Raw genomic sequence first — 25,652 nt, forward strand, 5'->3', positions numbered from 1 at the left:
CCTCGTCTTAATTTTTACAATTCGTTGGGTTACACCCGGTATAATTCACAACCTTGGTGGCGTCATGGTCATGATTGTACTCAATAATTCAAAAAAAATATTTATAATGTCATTCTTTGTTTTTGAAACTTACCTCTTCTAAGTACTCCCATAACAACCATTTTTTAAATATTGATACTTTTTAAAATTATTGAAAAATTATTGGAACTCCAAGAGGAAATTCCTTCACTGTTATGTGGCTTAAAAAAATATTTTAAAATACATACGTCTTCTTTGTCACTTAATTGATAACTTGATTTTTTTCCTTGAGCTAAGCTGAGTTATTCTAAAATTAAATTCTAATTACTTTCAACCATTTTTTAAATTATGCTCTGTAGTCAAAGTTGCATAAAGATGAAATGTAATTTTTATTGTGCAATTCAACATAAAGTTCTTATATCTATATTAAGTGAATTTTGTATGCTAATATATCCACAAATTACATATTCACAAAAAACTCACTTCTAATAACTACCGACCAATTTCTTGGCCAATACTAACATTTTATTGTAATGATAAATTACATTTTCACCGTCATTAATCTAATAATTAAATATTATATATTATATAATCGTGTACAATCTAATATGCTTTAAATATAATTTTTTTTATATTACATTCTAATCCTATATATATATATATATGCGTGTGTATAGTTTTATTTATAATATTATATATAAAAATGTAACTTATCCCGATTTGATATTATATAAATTCTACAATCAAGTATTATGTAACTACAATACTATCTTTTTGTTAAATATTATATTTGATTGTACTGTATAAAAAATATAAAAAATATATATTTTTTGTAATTTATACGCATATAGTTAATGATTTTAACTTACCAATCAAATGAGTCTTATAACTTACTAGTTGTAAAGATGATCCTATGTTGATCATTACTTTTAAGTCATGGGTCCAATTTTTATTTTTTCGACTAAATGCTATTTTATTATTTCAGAGACTCGTTCGAGATACAAGATTTAACATCAACTGGGATAGATCCCCAAGTAAAACATACGATTAGGGTACATATGAGACACATGAGCTAATTCATGTGCGGACATATTCACAGACCATTTAATGAAATACAACCTTATGTTTTTTAACTCGCGACTAAAGTTCTACACTCAATTATCACCTTTCCAAGTCTGGATCGCAGAGACGTGACACTTCTGATTAACTGAATAACTACTAAGCAATCTGACTCAATAGTGATAGTTTTCTCCGTCCATTTCTTAGCCCAACTCAATGCTTCTTTAATCGCAGAGACTCTTTTATTTTGTTATTTACTAAAAAGGTATTCCAAAAAAAAATTACAAGAATGAATTTAATTACAAAATATATATGCAAATTTTATATCACAAGCCTAAATATATATAATTTTAACCATAATATTATTAAATTATGATGATAAATTGATTTCAAAACTTTTAATGAAATATATAGTAGAGATTTTAGGAAAATATCACAAATGATGATAAATATTTATTGATACTTAATTTTTGTAATATTTCATAGGCTACGAAGTAAAAGAAAACATTTAGGAAGATATAATGTATTAAGTTGATTTTAGGAGAAGGAGAAGAAAAAGTATTAAAAAGAAATTTAGGATAATATTAATATAGTAAATTTATTAAAGAGAATGTAGAAATTTTTGGAGAATATTATGACCGTAAGTTGATAAACTTTAGCAGAGTATTAGGAATGATGATAATAAATTTAGCAAATGTAAGGTAATTGTAATCTTTAATATTTATTAATTAAAAAATTGAGAAGAATAAAATGAAACGTGGTGTCACACAAACTCTTTTGTCTTCTCATTTATATTTATATAAGTATATTAATTTTAAGGGAAAAAGATTAATCAATTATCTATAAAAGAGCTTAATTTTTAAACAAAAAATTACTTCTCTTTAATTTTTTTTATTAATACATATAAATATAATATAGCATTAATATATAAAATATAATCTCTCTTTGTACTCTATTGTAAGCAATATTTTATAACCGTATAATCAACATGTGAAATATGATTAAAGTATTGACATTAAATTAATATATCTGCCCAGCATTTATTATAATTTAATGAGATAAATACTAGTTTCACATTAAATTTATTAAAATCTTATATAGGTAAAACATCAGTTTAATAATTTTTAAAAAAATATACATAATAGCTATAGGCTTATAAATTCTTGCTTGATACCTACATTAGTGCCGATGTGTCTCGGGACTCCGACTCTTCTGCCCTCTTACACTCAGGTGACCGCCCGTTCATTGTCATCAAACAACAAATCTAGCATGTAAATGTTTTTAAAAATATAAAGAGTTTGTCCGGTGTGCATTAGCAATACCGATTTTTATAAATTTAAAGCGTTTTTATTGATAAAATTAATATAAATGTAAGAGTTCATTAATAATTATGATTAAAAATTAATTAAAATTGGACACATAAATTGTCTGAATCCAAAATATAAAATAAAAATAATTATACTGGAAAATCTTATTTATCCATCTTGTATGATAAGTTCCGCAACTTCATTAAAAAATGAGTAAAAATTAGAAAAGGCACAAAGTTAGACTTTGAGCAGACTGTATGATTAATGAACTGTATGATTAATGAACTACACAAGTCTTCAATTTGGATTTGGAATTATGACACTAAATGTATAAAAAATTGATGACTTATAATTTAAGTTGGAAATTTTATTATTCTTTGTTTTTTAATTATATTGATCTTATTAGTAAGCATGTGATTTTTTTTATTTTGTTAATTATTTATGTGATCATGATTTATGATCACCTTTTTTTTTTTCGAAAAATTTATGATCACCTTTTATTTTTATTTGGAAACAAGCATGGGTTAGATTCTCATTTATGTTTATTAGTCTTGGGTCTCTAAAAGACCAATGACATTAATTTGGAGAGAAAATAGGGGTAGGAGAGGATATCAAAATCTAAATATATCTATTTAATATGCACTGTATTAAAATTTAATTTTAGTATTTCTTTGCTAATTTTTTTTTTTTTTAAGTAAATGATATTCTTGTGCTAAGTGTCAACAGAATTTTAGTTCTTTTTTACTTTTTAAAAGGTACTTCCAGTTCTGCCAGGACATTTCAATCTTTTTGGTCTATCTATCTGCTCAAACCCATTTCCACTATTCTTGGAAGTTTTGAAAAAGTAATTTCACTACCTCATTCATCTATTAAAGATTAAATAGTTCAAATTTCAATATAATCATCCTTTTCTCCTAAATTATTTAAGTTACAATATAATCATGCTTTTTGCAATATAATCATCCTTTTTTCCTTTACCAGGACCTGTTAAAATTGTGAGCATTTCAGCAAAAGCTATTTCACTTTTTTTTTCCAATTAAGTTTAAAAAACAGGAAGAGACCCTTCTAAGAATTCAAATAAACAAGGAAGATCGGGTTTAAAATATTAAATTGATCTATATACTGTTTTCATGTTAACAAAATATTTAACTTTAACAAGATTGGAAATTTACTTCAAAATTCAAAATAAATTCAGGGCACAGTATGATATCCTGGCAGCAAACTCATCTTATTCTCATCACATTTTAGACATGAAACTACACAGCCACGGCTCAAAAAAATTCAATATAGAGATAATATTTACATCCTAACACAATCTTGCTTAAAAAATAATCACACACCATTCTACTGCAAAATTTAATAACCTCTTACTGAGCTTTGCCAAACCTCCACAAATTGCTGATCCTTCCTTGTCACAAACATCTTGTTTCCACCAAAATCCAAATTGGTGATCCTACTTCCTCCCATATCCTTTGCTCTGCCCATCAAATTCTTCCTAAACATCCTTTCCTCCGCGTCAGTACCATTTTTCCGCAGAGACCCTACCATAACCTCAGACCACATTTCTAAATCTCCTCCTTTGCTACAAAACACTTGATTGCCATGGCTCTTAATCTTACAACCTAAACCTTCCTTTTTCCCGTTAATCGTCTTTTGACCATCACCTAAACATTCCCAAGATTTTTCAGCACCAATGTTCCTCATATCAGAGAAGAAAACTTCTCCTGAATTCACACCAACCTTGAATATTGCAGAAAGATTATCCATCACAGTGACATCCGCAAAACAATCAACTTTTTCCTTTAACTCCCAAACTACATTACCCGACCTAATGTCCCAAAACTTAATATTACCCAACACTCCATGAGGTCCACTATGTGAACCAGAAGCCATTAATAAATTATAACTAGGTACCCAACTTAATTTAGTAGCTGGAATGGCAGAATGAAGATCAGCACCAAATATTTCACAATGACCAATCTCGACAACAGGGCGAAAATCACCCTGAAGTTCATAAACCATGATTGCACTAGAGTTTCTTCGTCCCGATTCAAAACTAGTAAACAAAAAATCAGGAGATGACCCAATTGATTGAACTGTTGAACTAGACCTAGTCACATTTTCCCAATACAAAGTCTGCTTAACAAAACCCTTATCAAGATCAAGAATCTGTAACCCCGAAAAATCGGTAGCTCCAGCAGCTACAACAAAAGGGCTTAATGACAACAAAGAATCCACAGCAGTGAATTGAGTCAAAATAGTAGATTTTCTTTGTAATGACCAATCAAAAGATGTAATTTTGCTACCATGAGCAACATGAACAGAACCATAAGGTGTAGCACAAATTGCAGAAGGTGAATCTCTACCACTTAAGTTCAAAATTAAAGACTTTTCAAGATTAAAAGGCTCAAATTGAGAAGGGTTAGATTGAGAATTAACAAGAAGTTGTTCAATACCATAAAACTTAGCTTCAAAAACAAGATCTTGAAGGTCAAAGGCCTTAGCTTTAGAAGGAAGATTACCAGTTCTAAGAAGAGAAAGAAGAATTGAGAACAATTCAGGGTCTCTATCAATAAAAGGAATAGATACATCAGTTGTATTACAAACCTTAGATAAAATTGAATCAGGGCCAGACTGAGTTAAGGTCTGTTTGGTTGTTTGGAAAAGCTGACCACCAACATCAATGGTGAAAATGTTGGAGGTAGATGAGTCTGCTTGTTTTGACTGCAACCCATTTGCAGAAAGTCTTGAAGCTATAATGGGTACCATTTTTTTCAGCTCAAGAAGCTTAAAAATCAAAACTTTTTTCAAGAAGAAGAGTTTTCAAAGGGTTTATGGGAAGGGTATGGAAAAGAACAGTTGGGGGTTGATTTTTAGTTTAAAAAAATATATAGATTAAAATATATATATATATTTATAAATATAATGTGCCGGCTGTTTTATTGAGTTGGACAACTTGGACCAGGCAAGAAAACAGAATATTTGGTGTTGTTTAGTAAGAAATGGACTGGAAGATGCTTTGCTAGATTACCGTTTGAGATAGTGTTTTTATTGTTGTTCAAAAGCTCCATAATTCGATATATATAATAGTAGTATTTTAGAACACTTGAATTCGTTTGGTTCAGAAAATTTGGGTATCATGTATGAATTTTGTTCCATCCATACCCATATCTCATGTTTGATTAATGATTTGTATTTGCCGAAATTCATATATGAAACCCACTTGAAATCAAATTTGATACTTTAGTGCAGATGTGTGTATGAAAAAGTGGTATGAGATATCATATTTATTTTTATTATTCAATCTTTATTTCTACAATTATATATCATTTATGTACACATATTTTAAATTTGATCTATTATTTAATTTTAAATAAAATAATAATAATATTTATCTAATACCAGTTTGTAAGATTTAATTTATTAAAAAATATTTAATTATTATTTAATTATTTAAATTATATTTTACTAATCATATACTTTTTTAGTAAATTTTCATTTGTAAATTGTGTAAAAATTTAATTTCAATGTACAATGTATACTTTCACATAATATTAGAATTAAAATTAAAATATCGATTATATTTAAAATAAAATAGATTCATTGCAGCACTGAACCAAACATATAATATCAGGAATCATTCATCATCTAACTTGATTCCTGATTCTAAACCCATACTGATTTGTGAACCACACGGCCCCTAAAAGAACACTTGATTTAAAAATATTGTTAGATATTTAATGTCATGGCTACAAAATTGAGTATAAAATATTTTTATTAGTTGATATTAATGTCAATGATCTATTATACTCGGATTTAAAGTATGATATGTATCATTTTATATTTTTAGCATTTTTTTTGTTCATATGTCATTTTCATAAATAAAAAAAAATTGTCAAACTTTTTGAATTTTGTTCAATAACTATATGTTCTCGTACATTTTTGAGTATATATTTTCGTATATTTTTGGAGTGAGTAAGAATCGAATTCAGGACCATGCAATTAAATACTAATATATAATAAAAGAAATTCGCACATAATGTTGAAATTTAAGGGACTTATTTAACTTCCTAGTGTGGATCAATCTCATAATTTGAGTGTGCTGGTGCCATACTGCCATTCAGTAGTCTGTACTCTTGCCATAAAAACGTGAAAAAGGAGGAAAAGAAAAAACACGAGCATGGTCTTGTTCTGAATTGAAATCGATTTGAAAGCCAGTCAATCAATATCTGACTGATTTTGCAGCTGTCTCTTGACGTTTGCAAGATTTATTTTTGTTCCTCACAAGGAGTCATGTATAACAAAACAAACCTCAACAGCCAACTGAAAGCCTGTCTTTTTATTCAGTGCCTAACTAACTTCCACTATTGTTCCCAACTAAAGTACTTTCCAGCTTAACTTTAAAATACTTATTATTTGCAGTTGGTCAGTTAGTCCAATATGATCCCCTCAAATTTTAAGTACAAAATTAGATTAACAGTGATTTGTAAGTAATTGCTAAATGTCTGTTGTTTATCTCTGCTGTTAGATTAAATGTTCAAAAATTACAAACAACTTAGTTAAAAATAGGTTGCACTGCCTTCAACAAACCATGTTTAAGAAGTTGCTTATTCTTGCCAAAACTCCAGACAAGCTCATCATAGTTACTTGATCTATCAGAGACCAGCTTGAGAAACATCAGGACCTATGGTAGTATAAGATGTAGAATGAATAAGCAGACTGCAAAATGATTTATATAAATTATACATTTCTATATTACATACTGGGAAGACCAGTAAAGATGTTTATTTGTGTTAGTTTTTATGTTACTGCATTTAGTCTGGGATTTTAAAAAAAAACAGGATTATGCTAACAAAATCTAAACAAATGTCCACCTGTTGCTATTGTTATATGATCTGTAACTTCCTGAGAATAGCAACCTATCTGCATTGCTCAGTCCTGCAGTCGTCCCTCTAAGAGCTGCAGAATTCACTACTACTTATTACTATTTCTGTCAGTCATTGATAGTTTCCTTCGGATTGTACATGTTCAGCCACAATTTAGCACAAACTGCACTGAAATCCAGTAGCTCATAGACCAGTTAACTGACACCTGGCTGCATAACTGGGAAGAAAGACCAGTTCTTACTTGGAACAACCTCCTTCCCAATAACTTTTTCATTGGCCCACCAGTCAGAGCCAATAGAAGTAGGCTTATCAGAATGTCCTCCGTCAGCACTATCAAAGTTGAATTCCTTAGAAGAACCGAGAGTAATTGACCGATGCTTATGACGCCTCTGTTCATCCTCAGCGTCTACAGAAGTTCTCTTATGAGTCACTTCAAATTGTCCACTGGTATAACACTCTTGATCATCAGCCAGTTCTAAAGAATTCTCTTCTCCTTCACGAAGACATTCTACATACTTGGGGAATACTGACACAGCCTTCGACGATGAAGCTGACTTCTTTTCCACACATCTAACAACTTCTTCTGCAGTTATTTCAAATGAAACTCTATGATTTACAACATATTCATCATGTCGCCACCCATTAAATGCAGTTGTGAGGGGAGAAATATCTGATTTTTGACGATCCAGCACAAAAGCATCACGAGATTTGTGGTGCACAGCATCTGGGGTCAAAGAACCAGATCCTTGTTGTGATTTCCATTGACGGGGAGGCAGATTTTCAAGGTTCCAGAGCTTCGGAGGATTGCCAGTCTGAAATTCAAGGGATTGGAGACGATCAGGAACAGCATCCGGATCAGGAAAAGGAGATGAGGTGCCCGATTGGGAGATGCCTGAGCTGGGAGAGATCAGTTGGCCAACTGGACTTCCAGGGTAAAGCTGGTAAGATTGAAAGTCATAGTGGGAGAACGGAAATTTTTTATCAGATTCCCCATTTTGGTGGTTGGGTTCAAAAAACCGTGCAAATGGGACCTCAGGCGAGGAAGGTGTAGTAAACTGAAGGGATTCTGGGGGTGGAGTAAAAGGAGTACCCGGTTCAGTAGTGAATGTTGAACTCGAGAATCCCGGGGGAGTCACCAATTGGGTTTCATGGGCATAAGGACCGATGGCAAATATGTTGGCTGGCCCAGCAGGTGAGTACATGTTGGCAGATAGGGTAACTGATCCAGTCGGTGAGAGAGTGGCTGAAGGAGGTTCTGATTGAAGGTAAGACGCTGGAGATGATGGAGGTGCAAAGAAGGGAAGTATGATGGAAGGTACATGGTTTAAGTTTTGAGCTGTAGGAGCTTCTGCTACTACTGTTGTTTCAGGGACAAAAACAGCAGGTCCGATCCGTTTCCTTTGTCTACCAGATCCAAAACACGAATATATGCTCCAGCAGCCTCCCCATCTTGTTTTCTGTTTTTGAACATAAGTTATTAACTCAGTAATAACCAATTTCTATTCTCGTAAATACAGCAGTCCAGAATAAGTTCGTCTAAGCATATCCCCAATGATTTCAAATAATTATTAACTACTAAAGCTTTCAGATAGTATATCACGCGATAGAAGAAAGTCTTTTCATAACAGAAAATCATATATCTTGAAAGTAGAAAATAGTATTTAGATACATGCACAATGGTATTACTAAACATAATTATAAATCTTGAAATTAACAAATAGTTTTTTAGGATTTTCTTCGATGTTTAAGACTTCATGGACTTTGACAATATATTCCCCCAAAGGAGAAAACCCCATTAAAAATCATTCCTTTATTTCTTACATCTAGAAGTATAGTCTTATATTGACAAAAATAGACTATAATCACAAATATTCAAGTAGTTGAACAAATCAATTACTCCAAGTCCATGGTCTGTTACAGTGATATCATATATTGTGAATTTACTGTTCTTTAATTCACCGTCTGTGACACTGAGAAAGACGCAATACTGATTCCTGATAGCAAAGAGATGTAGTTACAATTTGATACTAAATGTCGGGGTGGATTTTGATTTAAAGATGGCTAATTCATTAAGTCCTTCAAGACCTCAAGAACATATCACTTTCATTTCTTCAATCCAGCCAACATTTATTTAAGTTGATGAGGCTATGCCAGTAAAAATATATGATTACAAATTTACAATACCCAGCTATGAGCTAACTCGTCAAGATTCCTTGTTACCAATTTATAAGTTCTTGTTGCTGCTAGTATATGTTTAGATATGATTCCTATTAATCGAAATCAACTGCATCTCAATTCTCACCACAATAATCATGATTCATGACCAAGTCAACAGGTAATAAGAAAAGTTAAAAGTAAATAAAGTTGATTTAAAAGCTCTTTTCATTCATCTACTAAAATAAATTTTCTCTTTCAGAATCACCATACCCAACCCTTCATAAAGTTGGTCAAAGAAAAAGGTTAAAATCATGTACTTGGTTATAACAGTAACATTTATAAATCTTGTTTCACAAACACAAAATCCCAACATCTGAATTACATAAACACTTGATTACAATCAAAATCTCAGACTACTAACTTATAATCAGATTTAAATATCTAGAAATTTATTTAATCTTCTGTTAATTATTATCACGCATCAATACAATCATATTTATCACAAATTAAAGTCATCACATTAAATAAAACAGCAGCACTAACATAATTTCCAACATCATAAGTCAAAAACATAAAATCTAACAACAAAAAATAAATCAGACTCAACAAATAACACAAAAACATAAATATGTTTACCTGAACAGAAGAAGATGGAGGCAAACGATTGCCAGCTGATGTGATCGCATTAGCAGCTGCGTTTATAGTCTCCAACGTATTATTCAAACCCCTCATTTCTCCATTCATTTTTCAGATCACTTGTATATAAAAATCAAACCAATATATTATTATTATTTATTATCCGATCAAATCACAACCCAACAAAAGCTTGAAACTTTTTTCAAGAAAATATGGAAATATTTTGTTCATGAAATCCCAAGCAAATTTAAATAAAACCCAAATGGATTGAAGAGCAAGAAAGTATGATAAACTGATTTTGTGATGCTTATGTAGATGATGATATATATCAACTATGAATGTTTATGATGTAAGTATAGGGTTCTGAGGTCAAACACGGCAATGACTTGCTTTTTAGTCATTTTTTTAATTTTACATACAATAGTGCTTCTGCTAATTTCTTTTAATTTAAATTACTGTATTATCCTTGTGACAAACAGTGAAATAGAAATTAGACCCGCAATATGAAGGGTAGTTTTGTCAAAAACTAGGGATCAGAGTAGAACTAACTCAACAACTAGTTGTGTAGTTATAAAAAAAAGAAGATGTGTAGGGGGGGATGATGATTGTCAACAAAGTGTGCACGTGTGCTTGGGCATCCAAACATGAATTTTCACGATGCCCTTTCGTCGGCACTTCCTCCTTTTAGTTTGGTATTAAACGGACCCCGCCGCGCCAATTATTTCTTCCATAACCCCTTCTTTTTACTTTCTTACATATTTCTTGTTAAACCAATACGAGGAATTTTTTAAATATTTTTTCGGCAAAGTTGAGTTAGCTACAAATTTCATGCTCCAAGTTCGGATTGATCAAAATCGACGTATTCGAATTCAGTTTGAAATCTTGATTTCATTTTATTAAGTATTTCGAAAGCTAGAATACAATACATTTGATTTGACTTCAACTCAACTCAATTAAATATATAAAATATATAAATTAATTAAATATTATATAATAATATATAAAATAACATGTAATACATGGTATTAGATAAATAAAAAATAATAACAATACAAGCTCAATTAGGCTCGCGAGCCTTAGGAACAGTTATATAAATTTCGAACACGACTTAATAAATCATTTGAATAGTTTGAGCTCAGCTCATTATTATCGAGTCGAGTAGCTCACAAACCGTTTGGTTCACGCCGAGTTCCAACAACAAAACATGAGAGCCAAATGACCTTGACAAGCAGAGTAATTAAGAAATACTTACTTCGTTAAGACCTGTCGGAATAAAACAAATGGTATGAGAGCCAAAACAAGTGAGATCACAAAGCCAGCGGGTCGGATTTGGATCGAATTTAACTAAATTTATATCCATATTCAATTAAATTTATTGAATCAAATTCAGATTGGATTGTTTTCGGATTTTTAATAACATAATCCATATCCAAATCCATTAGGATTTCAGATTATCGGCCCAGACCTCTAGGTTCATTTATAAATAAATAATATTAATTTAACATTATTCAATAATAAAATAAACCCAAGTACAAAAATCTATATAATACCCATAGATGTTGCTAAAATTAATTTTTTTGAAAAAATATGTAAAATATTTTGAGTTAAAAATAATTATGAAATAAATAATAAGAATAAAATAATGTAATTTAATTTGAGAAAAATATGAAAATTAATTTTATATGTCAATTTCATAAATTAAAATAGAGAAATTTTGTGAATTGCAAATAAAATGCTATGTATGAAAATAATTTTCAACACACATAATTCACTAGAAGATGATGACATGTGGTGGGTACAAGAAATTATAATATGATGAAATAATAGTTTGTATGAAACTACAATAAAATAACTTTAAAAATAAGAATATTGATACATATAAAAGTAAATTATATTGATTTATTATAGTTAAATTTTATTCATATATATATAATTTATAAATATACTGCCCATGTCCCAGTAAATTCTTAACATTTAAAATACAGTGCTCGACACGCATTTTAAAACTCTTATTTAGTATGGTTACATAAATTATTTAAAAAAAATTGTCTTAATTAAAATTAAATGTATAAATTGTTATTAAATACAAAAATTTAAAAATAAATTATAAAACTATATACTAGACAAAAGTCTTAAAATGCATGCCGAAATCTCTATTTTAAACGTTAAAAACCTACCGGAACGAAGGGTGTATAATTTTAGTAGTTTGGATCGGGTATTTATCGAATTGAATGAGTGAAAATCTATATCTACTTCTTAATGGATCAAATTATTATGGGATCGTTTTATTTTTATACAATCCATATTTACCTATTAAGACTCAGGTCGGAACGGACCTCCGATCTATTAACAAAGCCCAAAGCATCCATGCAAAAAGATTAAGAAATGTCTCAATAAGATTTAGTAAGAAGCAAAATAACAGACATGTAGTTTCGATATTATTAGTTACCACCAGATCAATATAAACAGTGCCGATAACTGTTTAAACAGCTTTGCGGGCAATGTTCTTATTTTTCTTCATAATGTTGAGTTTACAGTTGTAGTTGCTTAACAACTATTCACTGTAAAGGATGTGATAACGTTTGAAAAGATGAGCACTGTAAAGTTTTAACCTACTTGGTAAATTGATCGTTATGATTACTTTTGTGACTGTAGTTCAACACCATAAAATCTTTTAACTCAAGTAACTTTAAAAGCAGCTTCAGACAATGCCAAAAGTGTTTTAAAACGAAATATCAACAGCTCCAAACAATGCCAAAAAATTTCTAAAACAAAATCGTAACACTGAAGTACAAACACTAATCATGAAGACATCCAACATCACATCAACAAAGTTCAGTATTTATAAAGCGGTTTTAACATTGTATTTGTATCTGCCTAGGTCACAAAATCTATTTTATTGTAAACTGCAAGATATTTAAAAAGTGAGTATCCATAATCCATATATGATATCAAGAATTCCATATAAAGCAACAAGTCCAGCTCACAAGAGTGTGGCTTTGAAATCTATGTATGATATCAGGAATTCCAGATAAAGCAATAAATCCATCCAGCTCAGGGTGAGAAATTATCAGGCATGAGACATTCAAGGAGCTAAGCTCTTTGAAGCAATTTCGTACACATTCTCTGAAAGTCCATTAGCAGACATGATCATCTCCAGTTGTGCCTGTAAACATTAAAAACAATGTAAATTCTATCACTAGTCCAGCCTCTCGAAGACAAAAAATGAATATAATCTACCGAGTAATTTCATGTGGTTGTTTATTAGCTAAAATACAGAACTAAGTTAACAAAATCACCACTCCAGTGCATAGCTATACTTAGTCCTATAAATGCCTTAATGGATAGTTGGTCCTATATTTAGGACTAAAGATTAGCTATAGTCATCCTTGCCGCGTCATCCAACCAACAAGAACTATGCATTGGAGCATGGAGCCATGGACATAATAACATTTTATGCATTTGGTCATATATCATTTAAATGTAATTAGTTCAGTTTTAGAACTATGAATTGCAGCACTAGTTGTAGTTTAAGACCAAAAAGGAAAAACTCCTTTTTGGTCTCAAATTATAACAATGGCTATAGCCATTTTAGCTTTAGCATTGGACTCACTCTAACAAGTGGTTAAATGATCCCTAAAAATACGAAGTGCAGCTAAATTCTACAGTATTACCTTCGCATGGCCTTGTCTTGTTTCATCGTATCTCTTCCATCTAGAGAAGGCTGACACCATCCGAGAGGCCACCTGCAAATTGTAAAGAAAATTTCAAGTAACAGGTATCAAAAGCTTGATCATAACCACATTAGGCAATCCATTATCAAAGGACCTGAGGGTTCAGTTTGTCGAGTTGCACCACCAGCTCTCCCAAGAATCTATAGCCTGACCCATCTTTTGCATGGAAATTGACAGGCGAGCCACAAAATCCTCCGATCAGTGAATATACCTGTAGCGGGGAAACAATCATGGCACAAAATGTAAATCAAGCGTGTTAATGTGCACTTGTCTTCACTTAAATCTATACTACAAGCCCCTAATGTCTGTTTTATTGTGTGTGCGCATGTCATTTACCTTGTTTGGATTGCGCAGATCAAATGCTGGATGGTTCAAGAGGCTCTGAACATTCTTAACATTTCCTGGAATATTGGACATGGCTTGAAGAGAAAACCACTTATTAACAACCTGAAGGGAGGAAAATCTAATGTCAAAAATTCTTGAAGCCTCCACGGTTTTAAAGATTGTTCTCAAGCACCCAAATGATCAGTTTAACGCTCTAAAAAATTTAATATTACTTCCACACAAACAATTAACTATGCAAGGTATAAAAGCAAAAGAGGGTATCAATGAAGAGGAAGCCTGGAGAGACCAACCAGGTAGTCATGTTGCCATTTGTTGTAGAAGTCGGAAAGAATTTCATCCCGAGTTTTACCAGCATTCTGAGCTATAGCAGCCAGAGCAGCAAATTGATCAGTCATATTTGTAGCAGTTTTATATTCATGCAAAGCAAGCTCTGTAAATTCTTGATCTTCAAGCGACACAAGATATGCTGTTACAATAAAGGAAAAATTAGCAAAAACAATTAGACAACTATAACTTGCTACATCCAGCAAGCACAGGGAAGATTTGAAAGTAGACATACCAAGTGCCGTATTTTTAAGAGCTCGTCTTGACATATTTAGATGGTCAAATTCGTACTTCTCCGAACTTCTGTTGTTTTTGACCTGTAACATATTATAATTAAATAAAAGAACATAAAAAGAAAAAAAATAAACAGCACTCCAAACAGGAAATATGAGGTACTTTACCGTATTGAGTAGCTCTTCTTTCAGTTCAGAAGCAAGCTGCTTTCTTATGAAAGATCGAACAGAATGAACAGCATCAGGGTCCGCAATTTTCATCAAATCCATTATTTCTCCTTCACCCGGAAGAGTCATAGCTTTTGCAATAAATTCCTATATTTTTAAACAAAAGTGAAGTTATTAGAGCATATTCTTTTGATATCTGGAATTGGGAAACAGAAGACAGATCAAAAAGGAAGGCAGTGGCTTTAAATTAAAAATAATATAGCACCTTGGACAATATTCAAAGTAAAAAAGAAAATTATCGTACCTTATCCAAGCTTGAATCGCAAAGGATACTTCTAAGACCATTTACAAACTTTGGATCAAGAACCAATGGTCTATTTTGCTGGAAACTCTCCACTAGGCTGAGCATAAGATTTCTTGATAGGATCTGACCAGCCTCCCAACTAAATTGGAACATAATAAACTACATTATGCTAAAGTCTGATTTTGAGACTTTTAAGTTGAAGTGATTATAGAAAGTGCTTACCGGTTGAATTCATCTGAATCGTGAGCAAGAAGGAAGAACAGATCACTGTCAGTGAGATCAGAGTCAAGACGAATAGGAGCACTGTAACCCCGTAGTAGAGATGGAATGGGTTTTTGAGTAATATCAGAGAATACAAATTCTTCTTCTTTCTGCAAGTTGAAGATACAAGTACAATTACTCAGGAAGACTAAGAAGTAAAAGAAGAAAACAAAATTCGTAAGCAAAGACAAAAGGGCAAAAATAAGTAAACAGATTAGAGACCAAAAGAATGTCAGGAATGTATGGTCAGATAAAACATTTCATCTATAGCACAAAACAGGGTGCCACCCAAGGGAGCTTCAATAAGTTCCCAAACTGACTAACTACTATCCAAAATATCTATGCAACGATTAAGATGTAATGAAGCTTCGTAAGCAACAGCACATTTAACTTTGTTATATTATTCTGACGCTAGTGCAAAACATACTTTATAGAAATTCTTGGTTTTTTTAATATTCAGAGCACACAGAACAACTCAAAACTAGACCGTGCAGTGCAGCCCACATAATATTGTGGCAATCTACTAAGAATTTTTAGACTCATAGAACTTTAGGTCTAATAGGAACGGAAAAATCCGGGCATTAGCCTCATAGTTTTCTTGAGTAAACCCCATTCCCACAAAATTGCAAGTGCATGATTATAGGAGCAGGGAACAATGACGGGTGAACAGTCATCTAAGATAGTTTTTGACAAAGTGTAACTGCATTTTTAACATAGGTCGACCTTAAAATAATACTGACTAAAAAATATTTATGTTAAAGGTTGAAACTAACCTTTGTAACTCTAAGAATTGTTGTGTGGACTGGTTGGCCATTAGTTTCCACAGACTCTAACTTTCCATCATGATATACAGAAGAGAGAGGCATGTCACGACCGCTGGAGTCCAACAGACCAACAGCCACAGGAATGAACATGGGATCTTTCTCCGGTTGCCCTGGGGTTGGGGGTACTTCTTGACTAAAACATATAGCAGAAGAATGTGTAACAATCACAACATAAAGAGGGGGGGGGTGTTCTATAAGAAAAATACTTGGTATTTATATCTTGATTAGTGAGTACCAATAGATGGGAATTAATACCTGAACTTCAATGAGAAAGTTCTAGATTCAGCATTGTAATTAGAAGAAACCTTCACAATAGGTGTCCCAGCTTGGGAATACCTATTTATTTATTTAACAAAAGCATGAGGATCACAACATACTGATAGAATTCGCCAAAATATCAAGCCAGATTGATGGCATACCACATCAAGAAATTAGAAAAATCTGCATTATTAGCATCTCTCATGGCAGCAAAGAAATCTTCACAAGTCACAGCTTGGCCATCATGCCTTTCAAAGTAAAGATCCATGCCCTAAAAATATGATGTCAAGAAAGTACGTATATCTTTGATTTAGATAGCCTTAAATCTATATTATACTAAAATTGGTTCCACGTTCTTACTTTTCTGAATCCTTGAGTGCCCAATAATGTTTTGTACATCCTAACAACTTCAGCGCCCTAACAAAATATAACCAGGTAATGTATCAAGAGTGGTACATGGTTGAGAGAGGGAGGGTGAGGGAGAGAGGGAAACGGGGAGAGACATAGGGGGGGAGGGAGGGAGAGCGAGAGAGACCTTTTCATACACCTGCAAACAAGAAGGCAAGCAGCAGCAACATTAGTATCAGCAGTCAAGCAATTTTCATTACCCTGGTAAATCAGGACTAACAAAGATAGTGATGAAAGATTTTAACATACCGTCACTGCAGGTTCAGTCCAGTTCCGAATAAGAGACCAGGTTAATTTGCAAAATCAATGTACATCCAAGTCAAAACCAGAGAACGGTAGCATAGTCAACATAAAAAATACAATATGATCAGTGGGAAATAAACCATAATTTTAATCAAACAGAAAACTTGCCCGTGTAGAAGTTATCCATCTGTTGGAATTTAAAAAAAACACACCATAAATATTTCCCCAAAATTAGAAACTTTAAAGAATATGAATACACTAGAATATAGAGGAGGAGGGAGGACGGGATTGGGGGTAGAGATGATGAAGATAAGAAATGAACTTCATACCTTGATGTACGAATGAGGTCGCACAGGATGAGCCATGGGACCAGCATCCTACGAGTTCAAGATATATTTCTATTAAGACCGGATAAATGTAGATATCTGACTCCGACAAACTTAAAATATTAAACAATTTTAAAACTATATAGGCTCTCAAGTACCACATCACCTAGACTGCAGAATGATACTTAGCAATCTTGGTAGAAGTGCCACAGACAAGTAGCTAATTTGACAAAACAAGATCTAAAATATCAGTATAGTGACTTTAAAAACATATACCTGTGGAAATTGATAAGTCCGAAGCTTTGAGACATCAGCAATCCGCTTCACTGCACGACTTCCCATATCAGATGAAAACTCCTGCCAATCAGATTACGGATTTTCAAAATCAGAGCCACTGTAAAATGTCAAAGTTGACTGCATTGAGGCATATGAAAATATGTCTACCTGGTCACGGAAAACAGTGAGACCTTCCTTTAGACTCAGTTGGAACCAATCACGGCATGTCACTCTGGATAGTCAAATGCCAAAGTAAGTTCCTTTTTTTGGTAATTGAAAGGTTCAAATAGGGCAAACACGACTTAGGATTTTAAATATGATGCAAATTAAATTTTTCCATCCCAATAAATTATATTGATACTGTATTCCAGCGAAAAAGAACTGTCAAAGGAAGTTAATAAGGGCTTCTAAGGTAATATAAAAAAGTTTCAAGTTGGAAGAGAGAATATTGCAGTTGAAGTTAACCTGTTGCCAGTCCAGTTGTGAAAGTACTGTAAAATAAAAAAAAATGAAATGTAAAAATTTCGACAGATAAAGGAAACATCAATTGCTGTCATTAAATTAATGACAAACCTCATGTCCAATAACACCCAAAATTGCGGCATAATCTGCATCTGATGCAGTTTCAGGAGATGCCAAAACAAGTCTGGAGTTAAATATCTGTGTACAAAGAATCAAAATAACTTCTGGATGAAAAATGGGGCGGGGGATTTTCCAAATACAATATATAAAGTGAGATAAAGAGAGGGAGGGAGGGAGGGAGGGAGGGAGGGAGCGAGATCTTGTACATTCAAACTTTTGTTTTCCATTGCACCCCTGAGAACCATGACAAAAAAAAATGTCAAAAAAATATATATAAACCATCCAAGAATCAAGTCAGCAGCAAAATTATAAGCAACTTACATGTTAAAATCTGGAACAGCAACTACATTGAAGAGATCAAGATCATACTCAAGGCCAAAAACCTGTAGCGTGTAAAAAGCACATAGCAAGATAAGGGTACTGCCTAGTTTGCAGTAAACTTGACATTAATTGAAAATAAATACGGAAAGAAATATAAAAAAAAACTAACATCTTCATCCCACTTCATAGCCGCCTTAAGAGAATACATTGCATGCTCAGTCTTAGACACATCCTGTGCAGGGGTCCATATTCTAAGTGAGACTTTACGACCTGAACGAGTTGTAAAGGTATCATCTCTACTCTCCAACTGCCCAGCAACTAAAGCGAAAAGATAGCATGGCTTCTTGAAAGGATCCTCCCAAAGAGCATAATGTTTGCCTCCCTGTATTGTAACCAAAGTTAAAAGGTAGAGCTAACATAACAAGCCAAGCATCTTCGGATAAATAATAAGTAAAGTTCACCTCTAAGTCTCCTTGTTCAATAAGATTCCCGTTAGACAGCAAAACTGGATACAGTAGCTTATCAGCTTCAATACGACAAGTGTATTTAGCCATAATATCAGGCCGATCCTGATAGAGACAATGAAACACATTAGATAGTGAAGAAACTAATTTAAGATATGAGCAATCATCTATTCCAACTAAAAAACCTGATAGAATGTAATTTTGCGGAAACCCTCTGCTTCACATTGTGTGCAGAAATTCCCAGATGACTGGTAAAGCCCCTGTAGCAAGTAATCACATCTCATAACGTCAAAAGACAAAGAACATAGTAAAAGAATTACATTCATGATAAAAAAGATCTTATGCAAAAACTTGGGAAGAGGGAATAAGATATCAAACATCTAATGACGTGTTCTTCTGTGGGAATATCTCAGTAACAATTTCCAGTATAAATTTACTGCTCGGAGGTGATTGGAGAATCAGGTGCCGTGAATCCAGCTGGAAATCACCCTCCTGGAGGACATAGATATTATAGAGTTAAAAAGTACATACATACAATAGAAGGTTTTGAGAATTGGATGGATGAAGCTCAATTTCTTTATTCCTCATCTATAAGAAGACTATTCCAATGAAGGAACAATTTTCAACCATTTAAAAAAGGAATAGAAAACATTAGAAGCAACAGAAATACAAGGCTGATATTCCAAAGCTCAAAGTCAAACATTTATTTTTCAAGTTAGTAGTAACTACACTACAAGAAAATTGAGCTGAAAAACAGCAAAGAACTCCACACCTTCAGATCCTTTCCGTTGATCTTCACTGAGAGAAGCTTGAGATCATCACCATTTAAGACCAATGGAGAAACACAACCTGTATTGATGAAAACCAGGAAGATCTGAATTTCAAAGTCTGTAGACTATGCTGTAAAATTTTCAGCACAAGTTGTACTATTCAGTCTGATGCTTATTAGTTGTAGCAAACTCTTAAGTGAAAATTGAAATACTGAAGAACAGTTGTTTAATACCTTCAACTCTGGGATAAACACTTATGTTGGAGTAAACAATTGTCTTTTCCTCACCCAGCATGAATTTAAGATCCACCTGAGCACGAAGTAACAGAAAATGACATAAAGTGATAAAAATGCATTCATATGCATCAAGTAATTTCATATTTTCAATTTGTAAGCTCAGAAAATTGTTCAAGCAGTCTAGACATTCCAGATGAGGTGATAAGATATCTTACTGTATCAAAATAATAATCAGGTGACTTGTAGTCTTTCAGAAAAATTTCCTTTGGCATATCCATAGTGGATTCTTCGACTTGCTTTGGTGATTCGGTTGCGACAGAACAAATCAATCCGCGACTACTTCTCCTATCAACCTAGACAAAGTTGTGTTGTAAAATGATTAAGGTAGTGATCATTTGTCACAAACTCACAAATTGATCATAGCTTAAAATAAACAACTTACAGGAAAAGAATGATATGGGAATTTATAACTTCTCCAATTTGATACCTAAAATAAAAAATATCATAAACACTTACAGTTAAGTTTCAGGCTTTAAATGTCAGAAGACTCAGAAAAATAGGACATGCCAATCTTATCAACATTATCTAGTTTAGCACAAATGACATAAATTGCACAAACCTCCGAAGTAAGATAATGTCTATATTTTGAAGTATTCTTTGCTAAATGCCTAGATGAGCTGCCAAAGCAAGTGGAATGAAGCTGCAAAACAACAAACAGAAAAGTGAGTTGCATTCATATAAACCTGTTTTTTAACTTTTAAGCTAAAAATCTGCACATCCAAACAGTACATCACAACGTGAACATTTTACAATATAAAGGCTTATTCTTAGGATAGAGACTATATGCATTATCCAACTTTCTGTATACTAAATACGAAAGACCACATTTGGGCCAAAAGGCACAACACAAAGTTCCAAGAAACCAACTTTTACTGAATTTTCTTTTCGAAAACAGCAGAATAATTATACAAATACATATGAAGAAAAGATGGTTTCGAAAAATCACAGGAGCACTGGAGATCAAACCCAAGAGACAAGTCCTCGAAATACCAATTGAACCTTTACATGGAAGAATCAAGCGAGCCATAATCCAACTAAAAGAACTCCTACATAAGCTAATTATAAATTCTTATCAGCTCAATACTAAAACTAAAAATACACCCACAAGAAAAAGGTCAAATCTTTATCAAAACCAAAGCTACCCAGATGGTCAAATCACAAAAGAATCAATAAAAGACACTAAAACCCCCTAAATTATACAAATAAATGATAGCCCTTTAACAGATACAAATGAAATATAAAGCTAGCAGTTGTGTTTTAATAAGGGTTATCAAGAAAGATAAGGATAATTCAAATCATGGACATGAAAAATCAAATAATAAAAATTATTTAACTGAAAAACAAAATTATGAATGATAATTTTTTACCTTTGTTCTCTGGGGCGTGGAAACACACAGATGATGGATTTATATTATCTTGCAGAAACCTAAGATGAAAACCCTTGTAGCAATATATACACAGCGAGTGACAGATTATTTTGTTTTATATTAATTAATAATTAATATTATTTAGTATTAAATTAATAAAAAAAAATTATCCTGTTCATTTTATTGGTGATTTTTGATTTGTGTGCCAGTAGTATATAATTTCACATCAGTTGCCTGTGAGTAGAATTCATTTTAAAAGCCCATGTAGTTGGGCCCAAAAGTCCAAATAAAAGCAAACTGACTATATTTAGTTTGTGGGCCAGAGTGTGTGGTCCATCAAACAAACCGTGAAAAATGTGAGTGAAAAAAGATCACAAAAATGACCTTTTTATTGATTGCATTTGCAACCCCCAAGTGTTTGTTGTTTCAAAAAAAGAAGATTTCAGAGTTCCCCCCTTCGACTATTTAAGAAAATATTTGAGCATTTTTTAGGGCGTGCGCGTATAATATAAACAATATTTCCTAATATAAGTCGAATTTTTAACTAAAATCTATCATTGGCCTAAACAAAGAAATACTAAAATATATCATTCTGACTATAATAAAATGAGAAATGATGGATGCATCGAAAATTTGTCACATGATTGATCCAAACAAAACATGACAAAATTTAATTGATAATACCTTTATAAAATGGTAATTACGAGAGCTGTAATCCGTATATTCGGGTTTTTAATTACCTGAGAGTTTTCAAGTTCCTCATCCAATTATCCAACCTGATTCTCTCAACGCGATTAATAATATGTTACATCAAGATTCATGCTATGCATCTATCATTTCTCCTTTTATTATAGTCAGGATGACAAAATTTAATTGATAATATCTTTATAAAATGGTAACCACGGGAGCTGCAATCATACATTCGGGTTCTTAATTAGCTGAGACTCTTCAAGTTACTTGTCTTATTATCGAATCTGATTCTCTTAGTACGATTAATCATATGTTACATTTATATTCATGCTCACTCGCAACATTATTTTTGATATATTGGAAATGCAAAAATAACATGGCAATTTTCTTTATGACATATCATGAGAGAAACAAATTGATGTGTTAATTTTATTTATCGTATGAAATTTAATCACAACCACGAAATTTTCATTATTGAGAGTAAACAATTATTTTTGTAACCGAAATATTTAAGCACTTATACTAGATTGTAAGACTTTATCTCTTTTTTCTATCTTAGATAACCCGTAGCCGCTAGACTTTGAGAGCGCATCGGGTAAATTCTACGGACTAACATAATAACTTGCAAATCACATGAACCAAGATAAACCGTATTTAAACGACAGACTCTAACTCAGAATTTATAATCATAAATTCTCCTCACATGAAATTCGAACATTTAACCAAGAGAATAGTTATTCTCATTTTAACCAATTGAGTCAATTATTGCGGGCAATTTTCCCTTTCTGTTTCTATTGTACTAAGAAACATACTCTCTCCGTCCCTCCCAATTGTTATCGTTTTTGGGAGAGTGTCCGGCACGCATTTTAAGATGAATAAAAAATATAGTTCTTATAATTTTTTTAAAAATTTATTCTTCTGAATAAAAATTGAATGTTTAAACTTTTATTCAGAAAAAGAATTTTTTTTAAAAAAATTATAGAACTATACTTTTTATTCATCTTAAAATGCGTGTCGGACACTCTCCCAGAAATGATAACAATTGGGAGGGAACAGTCTCTACATGCATACAACCGAAATTCAATGTCACAGGTATTCCTAATTAATCTTCTACTTTAAAATAAAGCCCACACCCCACACAATAAAACTTTGGAAAAAATATCGTAATTCAATCCTAGTATATCCCATGTACTCACCAATGCAAACCAGTCAACTTAAACACAAGTCACGGTCACGGCTTATGAACAAAAAGGGTAGAGAAAAAAGGGCAGCTTGCGATTTGCAAATAATGGGGGTCATAATGAATAAAGGGGGGTTTTTTAATGTGTACAAGTGTTGTGACGTCTTTGTACCACTTTCCAGGTAGATTCCAGTTCATTAAACATTTTATTTTTACTAATGTTTTTTTTAATTAATAGAAACCTGGCTAAAGTATACTTGTAGAGTTATTAGTATAATTTTGTTTGACTTAAGTCTCACTGTTTCTGCAAATGCGCCATTAACAATTGCTTAGTTTCCATTAATTTAATTTCTATATTTATTTGGAGCAGAAACCAATTTCTCGAACCTCATAAAACCCTTTTACTTTTTGCTTTTATTTTTTTTTCTTTCTGGACATGTATGATGACAATGTAGTACCCAAGAGTGCGCATGTAATTTGAGAAACAAACCCGAGTTAACTTTTCGGAAACAAATAATACTTTCCAGAACAAACTCTTTTAATTTATACTTCATTTTTCTAAGGAAGCTATCTCTATTTTCTTATTCTGCTTGGGAAAACACCTATATATTTGTTTGATTCTACTATCCTTGTCATACATGGACATATTATTTATAGAATAAAAGATTGCACCCATTTTTTTTATCCCAGGTAATTCGCAGCGGCTACTCTTCACACTGGGTAATTCATACGGACTCTTGCAATAGACTGTAAATCACGTTAAACAAATTAAATCGCATTTAAGCGAAATGTTAAGACTCGGGACTCATAATCATAAATTGTTCTCCTGTGAGATTCGAACATGTGATCAAGATGATAATTATATTATTTTTAATCAACTGATTCAACCCTTACGGGCCGATTGCACCCATTTTCAACATATTATTGACGGAACGAATTGGTTTTTGTATTGTAAATAGTTTGAAATGTTGAATGGAAGATTTAATTGCATATCCAATAGTTGTCGGTCCACACTATTTTAAACAAAGGGGGTTATTACTTAATAGTTTAGACACCTAGTTTGTCCTTAATGCAGCTAGCGAACACTATTAACGAATACTCAAACATGGATTAAAGTATTTGCTATTAGTTGTCATAAACTTGAAACTGTACCTTTTATCAACTCCTATCTTGATATAGGAGGGGGTAAATTTAAGGAGCATTGTAGATTGATCTAAGCACAAGCAATGTGTATGTTTTTATTCAAATACAAATTAAAATCGTAAAGCCTCGAGAATTAGTTAGGTTTTTTTTTTGTCAATTTAAAACTGGAAGGAAGGAACATTAATTATATGTGGCACCATAAGATCCTGACCATTGGATGAATGCATGTGAATGAATCGGAGCCGTACAAAATGTGAGTGTGAAATTCACATGCGAACATGTGCGCATAGGGTAGTTTCAAAAATAGTTTTTGGACTGATGTTGAAGGCCATAGCCAAAATGAAGCATCAATTTTAAGTCAACTACAAGTGTCCTTTTTGCTCTATAGATAGATAGAGAGACGTTATCTTATTCACCAATGATTTGTGGAGGCCTGCTATGGAGGAGACACAATTTTTTACATGTTTCCAAATTTCGTCTTGGTAACGATATTTTTGTACATGATTGTGTGTTCCAGGTACGAATAACCAACTCAAGGTAAAATTTGTGAGACTGATTGCAGTCTTGGTTAAACTTCCGAAGATTTCAGTCATTTTATTTCCTTTTTCAAACAAAAATTATTTTTATTTTTTATTTTTTATTATAACAGCGATATACTGCGAATTAGTAATTCAAAATTCAAAATTCAAATTTAATGTCAAACAAACATATAAAATGTTTTCTGAGAAAACAACAATGGAATTCATCAAATTTTAATCAACCACGTTATTTTGAGTTATAGGCCCGGATTGGAACTTAGAGCTAGGGAGGGGTGTTCAAAAAATCCGTCAAATCGTGAATGCGGAATCGGACGACGGCAATCCGAACCAAGAAAAATCGAAACCGCTAAAACCGTTTTTATTAGTTTGGTTAACCGGACCGTTCACGCCTAAATGGCTTGGTTATGGTTTCCAATAAATTTAAACCGTTTAAACCAAATCGGACCGTTATATAATAATATATAAAAAATTTACTATATACCAACAATTTAAAATTATAAATTATGGTTTGTTTATATGTTGGTGTATATTAT

General features: G+C 32.3%; 3 protein-coding genes across 3 annotated transcripts; all 3 read right to left on the reverse strand.

Moving 5' to 3' along the window:
• Positions 1-3,593: 3,593 nt before the first annotated feature.
• On the reverse strand, positions 3,594-5,262 carry LOC141668838 (BTB/POZ domain-containing protein At5g41330-like). The gene has a single exon (XM_074475863.1). The coding sequence runs from the start codon at positions 5,151-5,153 to the stop codon at positions 3,741-3,743; it is 1,413 nt and encodes a 470-aa protein (XP_074331964.1). The 5' UTR covers positions 5,154-5,262; the 3' UTR covers positions 3,594-3,740.
• Positions 5,263-7,086: 1,824 nt separating this feature from the next.
• Positions 7,087-10,422, reverse strand: LOC141667491 (uncharacterized). The gene is made up of 2 exons (XM_074474012.1): positions 10,064-10,422; positions 7,087-8,727 (listed from the first exon to the last, which is right to left on the reverse strand). The coding sequence occupies exons 1-2, from the start codon at positions 10,169-10,171 to the stop codon at positions 7,465-7,467; spliced, it is 1,371 nt and encodes a 456-aa protein (XP_074330113.1). The 5' UTR covers positions 10,172-10,422; the 3' UTR covers positions 7,087-7,464.
• Positions 10,423-12,842: 2,420 nt separating this feature from the next.
• On the reverse strand, positions 12,843-21,409 carry LOC141668675 (puromycin-sensitive aminopeptidase). Its single transcript, XM_074475659.1, has 33 exons — positions 21,147-21,409; positions 20,760-20,840; positions 20,583-20,627; positions 20,356-20,493; positions 20,138-20,213; positions 19,907-19,983; positions 19,513-19,626; positions 19,320-19,394; positions 19,132-19,239; positions 18,840-19,052; positions 18,671-18,732; positions 18,556-18,583; positions 18,341-18,427; positions 18,233-18,258; positions 17,936-17,999; positions 17,768-17,848; positions 17,495-17,542; positions 17,334-17,352; positions 17,172-17,176; positions 17,050-17,061; positions 16,875-16,931; positions 16,676-16,785; positions 16,512-16,592; positions 16,206-16,389; positions 15,394-15,542; positions 15,172-15,310; positions 14,868-15,014; positions 14,702-14,783; positions 14,433-14,608; positions 14,134-14,244; positions 13,892-14,008; positions 13,738-13,809; positions 12,843-13,229 (listed from the first exon to the last, which is right to left on the reverse strand). Exons 1-33 carry the CDS (start codon positions 21,225-21,227, stop codon positions 13,149-13,151), a joined length of 2,946 nt encoding a protein of 981 aa, XP_074331760.1. The 5' UTR covers positions 21,228-21,409; the 3' UTR covers positions 12,843-13,148.
• Between the last annotated feature and the right edge of the window lie 4,243 nt (positions 21,410-25,652).

The sequence above is a fragment of the Apium graveolens genome, chromosome 6 (assembly GCF_009905375.1).
Source record: "Apium graveolens cultivar Ventura chromosome 6, ASM990537v1, whole genome shotgun sequence".
In the NCBI taxonomy this organism is placed as follows: Eukaryota; Viridiplantae; Streptophyta; class Magnoliopsida; order Apiales; family Apiaceae; genus Apium; species Apium graveolens.

Bases quoted from the DNA above. Each gene is read 5' to 3' on its own strand.
- LOC141668838 (XM_074475863.1), bottom strand. From the start codon at position 5,153: ATGGTACCCATTATAGCTTCAAGACTTTCTGCAAATGGGTTGCAGTCA.
- LOC141667491 (XM_074474012.1), bottom strand. From the start codon at position 10,171: ATGAATGGAGAAATGAGGGGTTTGAATAATACGTTGGAGACTATAAAC. The intron at 8,728-10,063 runs GTAAACATATTT...GTTCAAAAACAG, and splicing joins CTCCATCTTCTTCTGTTCAG to AAAACAAGATGGGGAGGCTG.
- LOC141668675 (XM_074475659.1), bottom strand. From the start codon at position 21,227: ATGGCTCGCTTGATTCTTCCATGTAAAGGTTCAATTGGTATTTCGAGG. The intron at 20,494-20,582 runs GTAAGTTGTTTA...AACTTTGTCTAG, and splicing joins TCCCATATCATTCTTTTCCT to GTTGATAGGAGAAGTAGTCG. The intron at 19,627-19,906 runs GTGTGGAGTTCT...TATGTCCTCCAG, and splicing joins TCAACGGAAAGGATCTGAAG to GAGGGTGATTTCCAGCTGGA.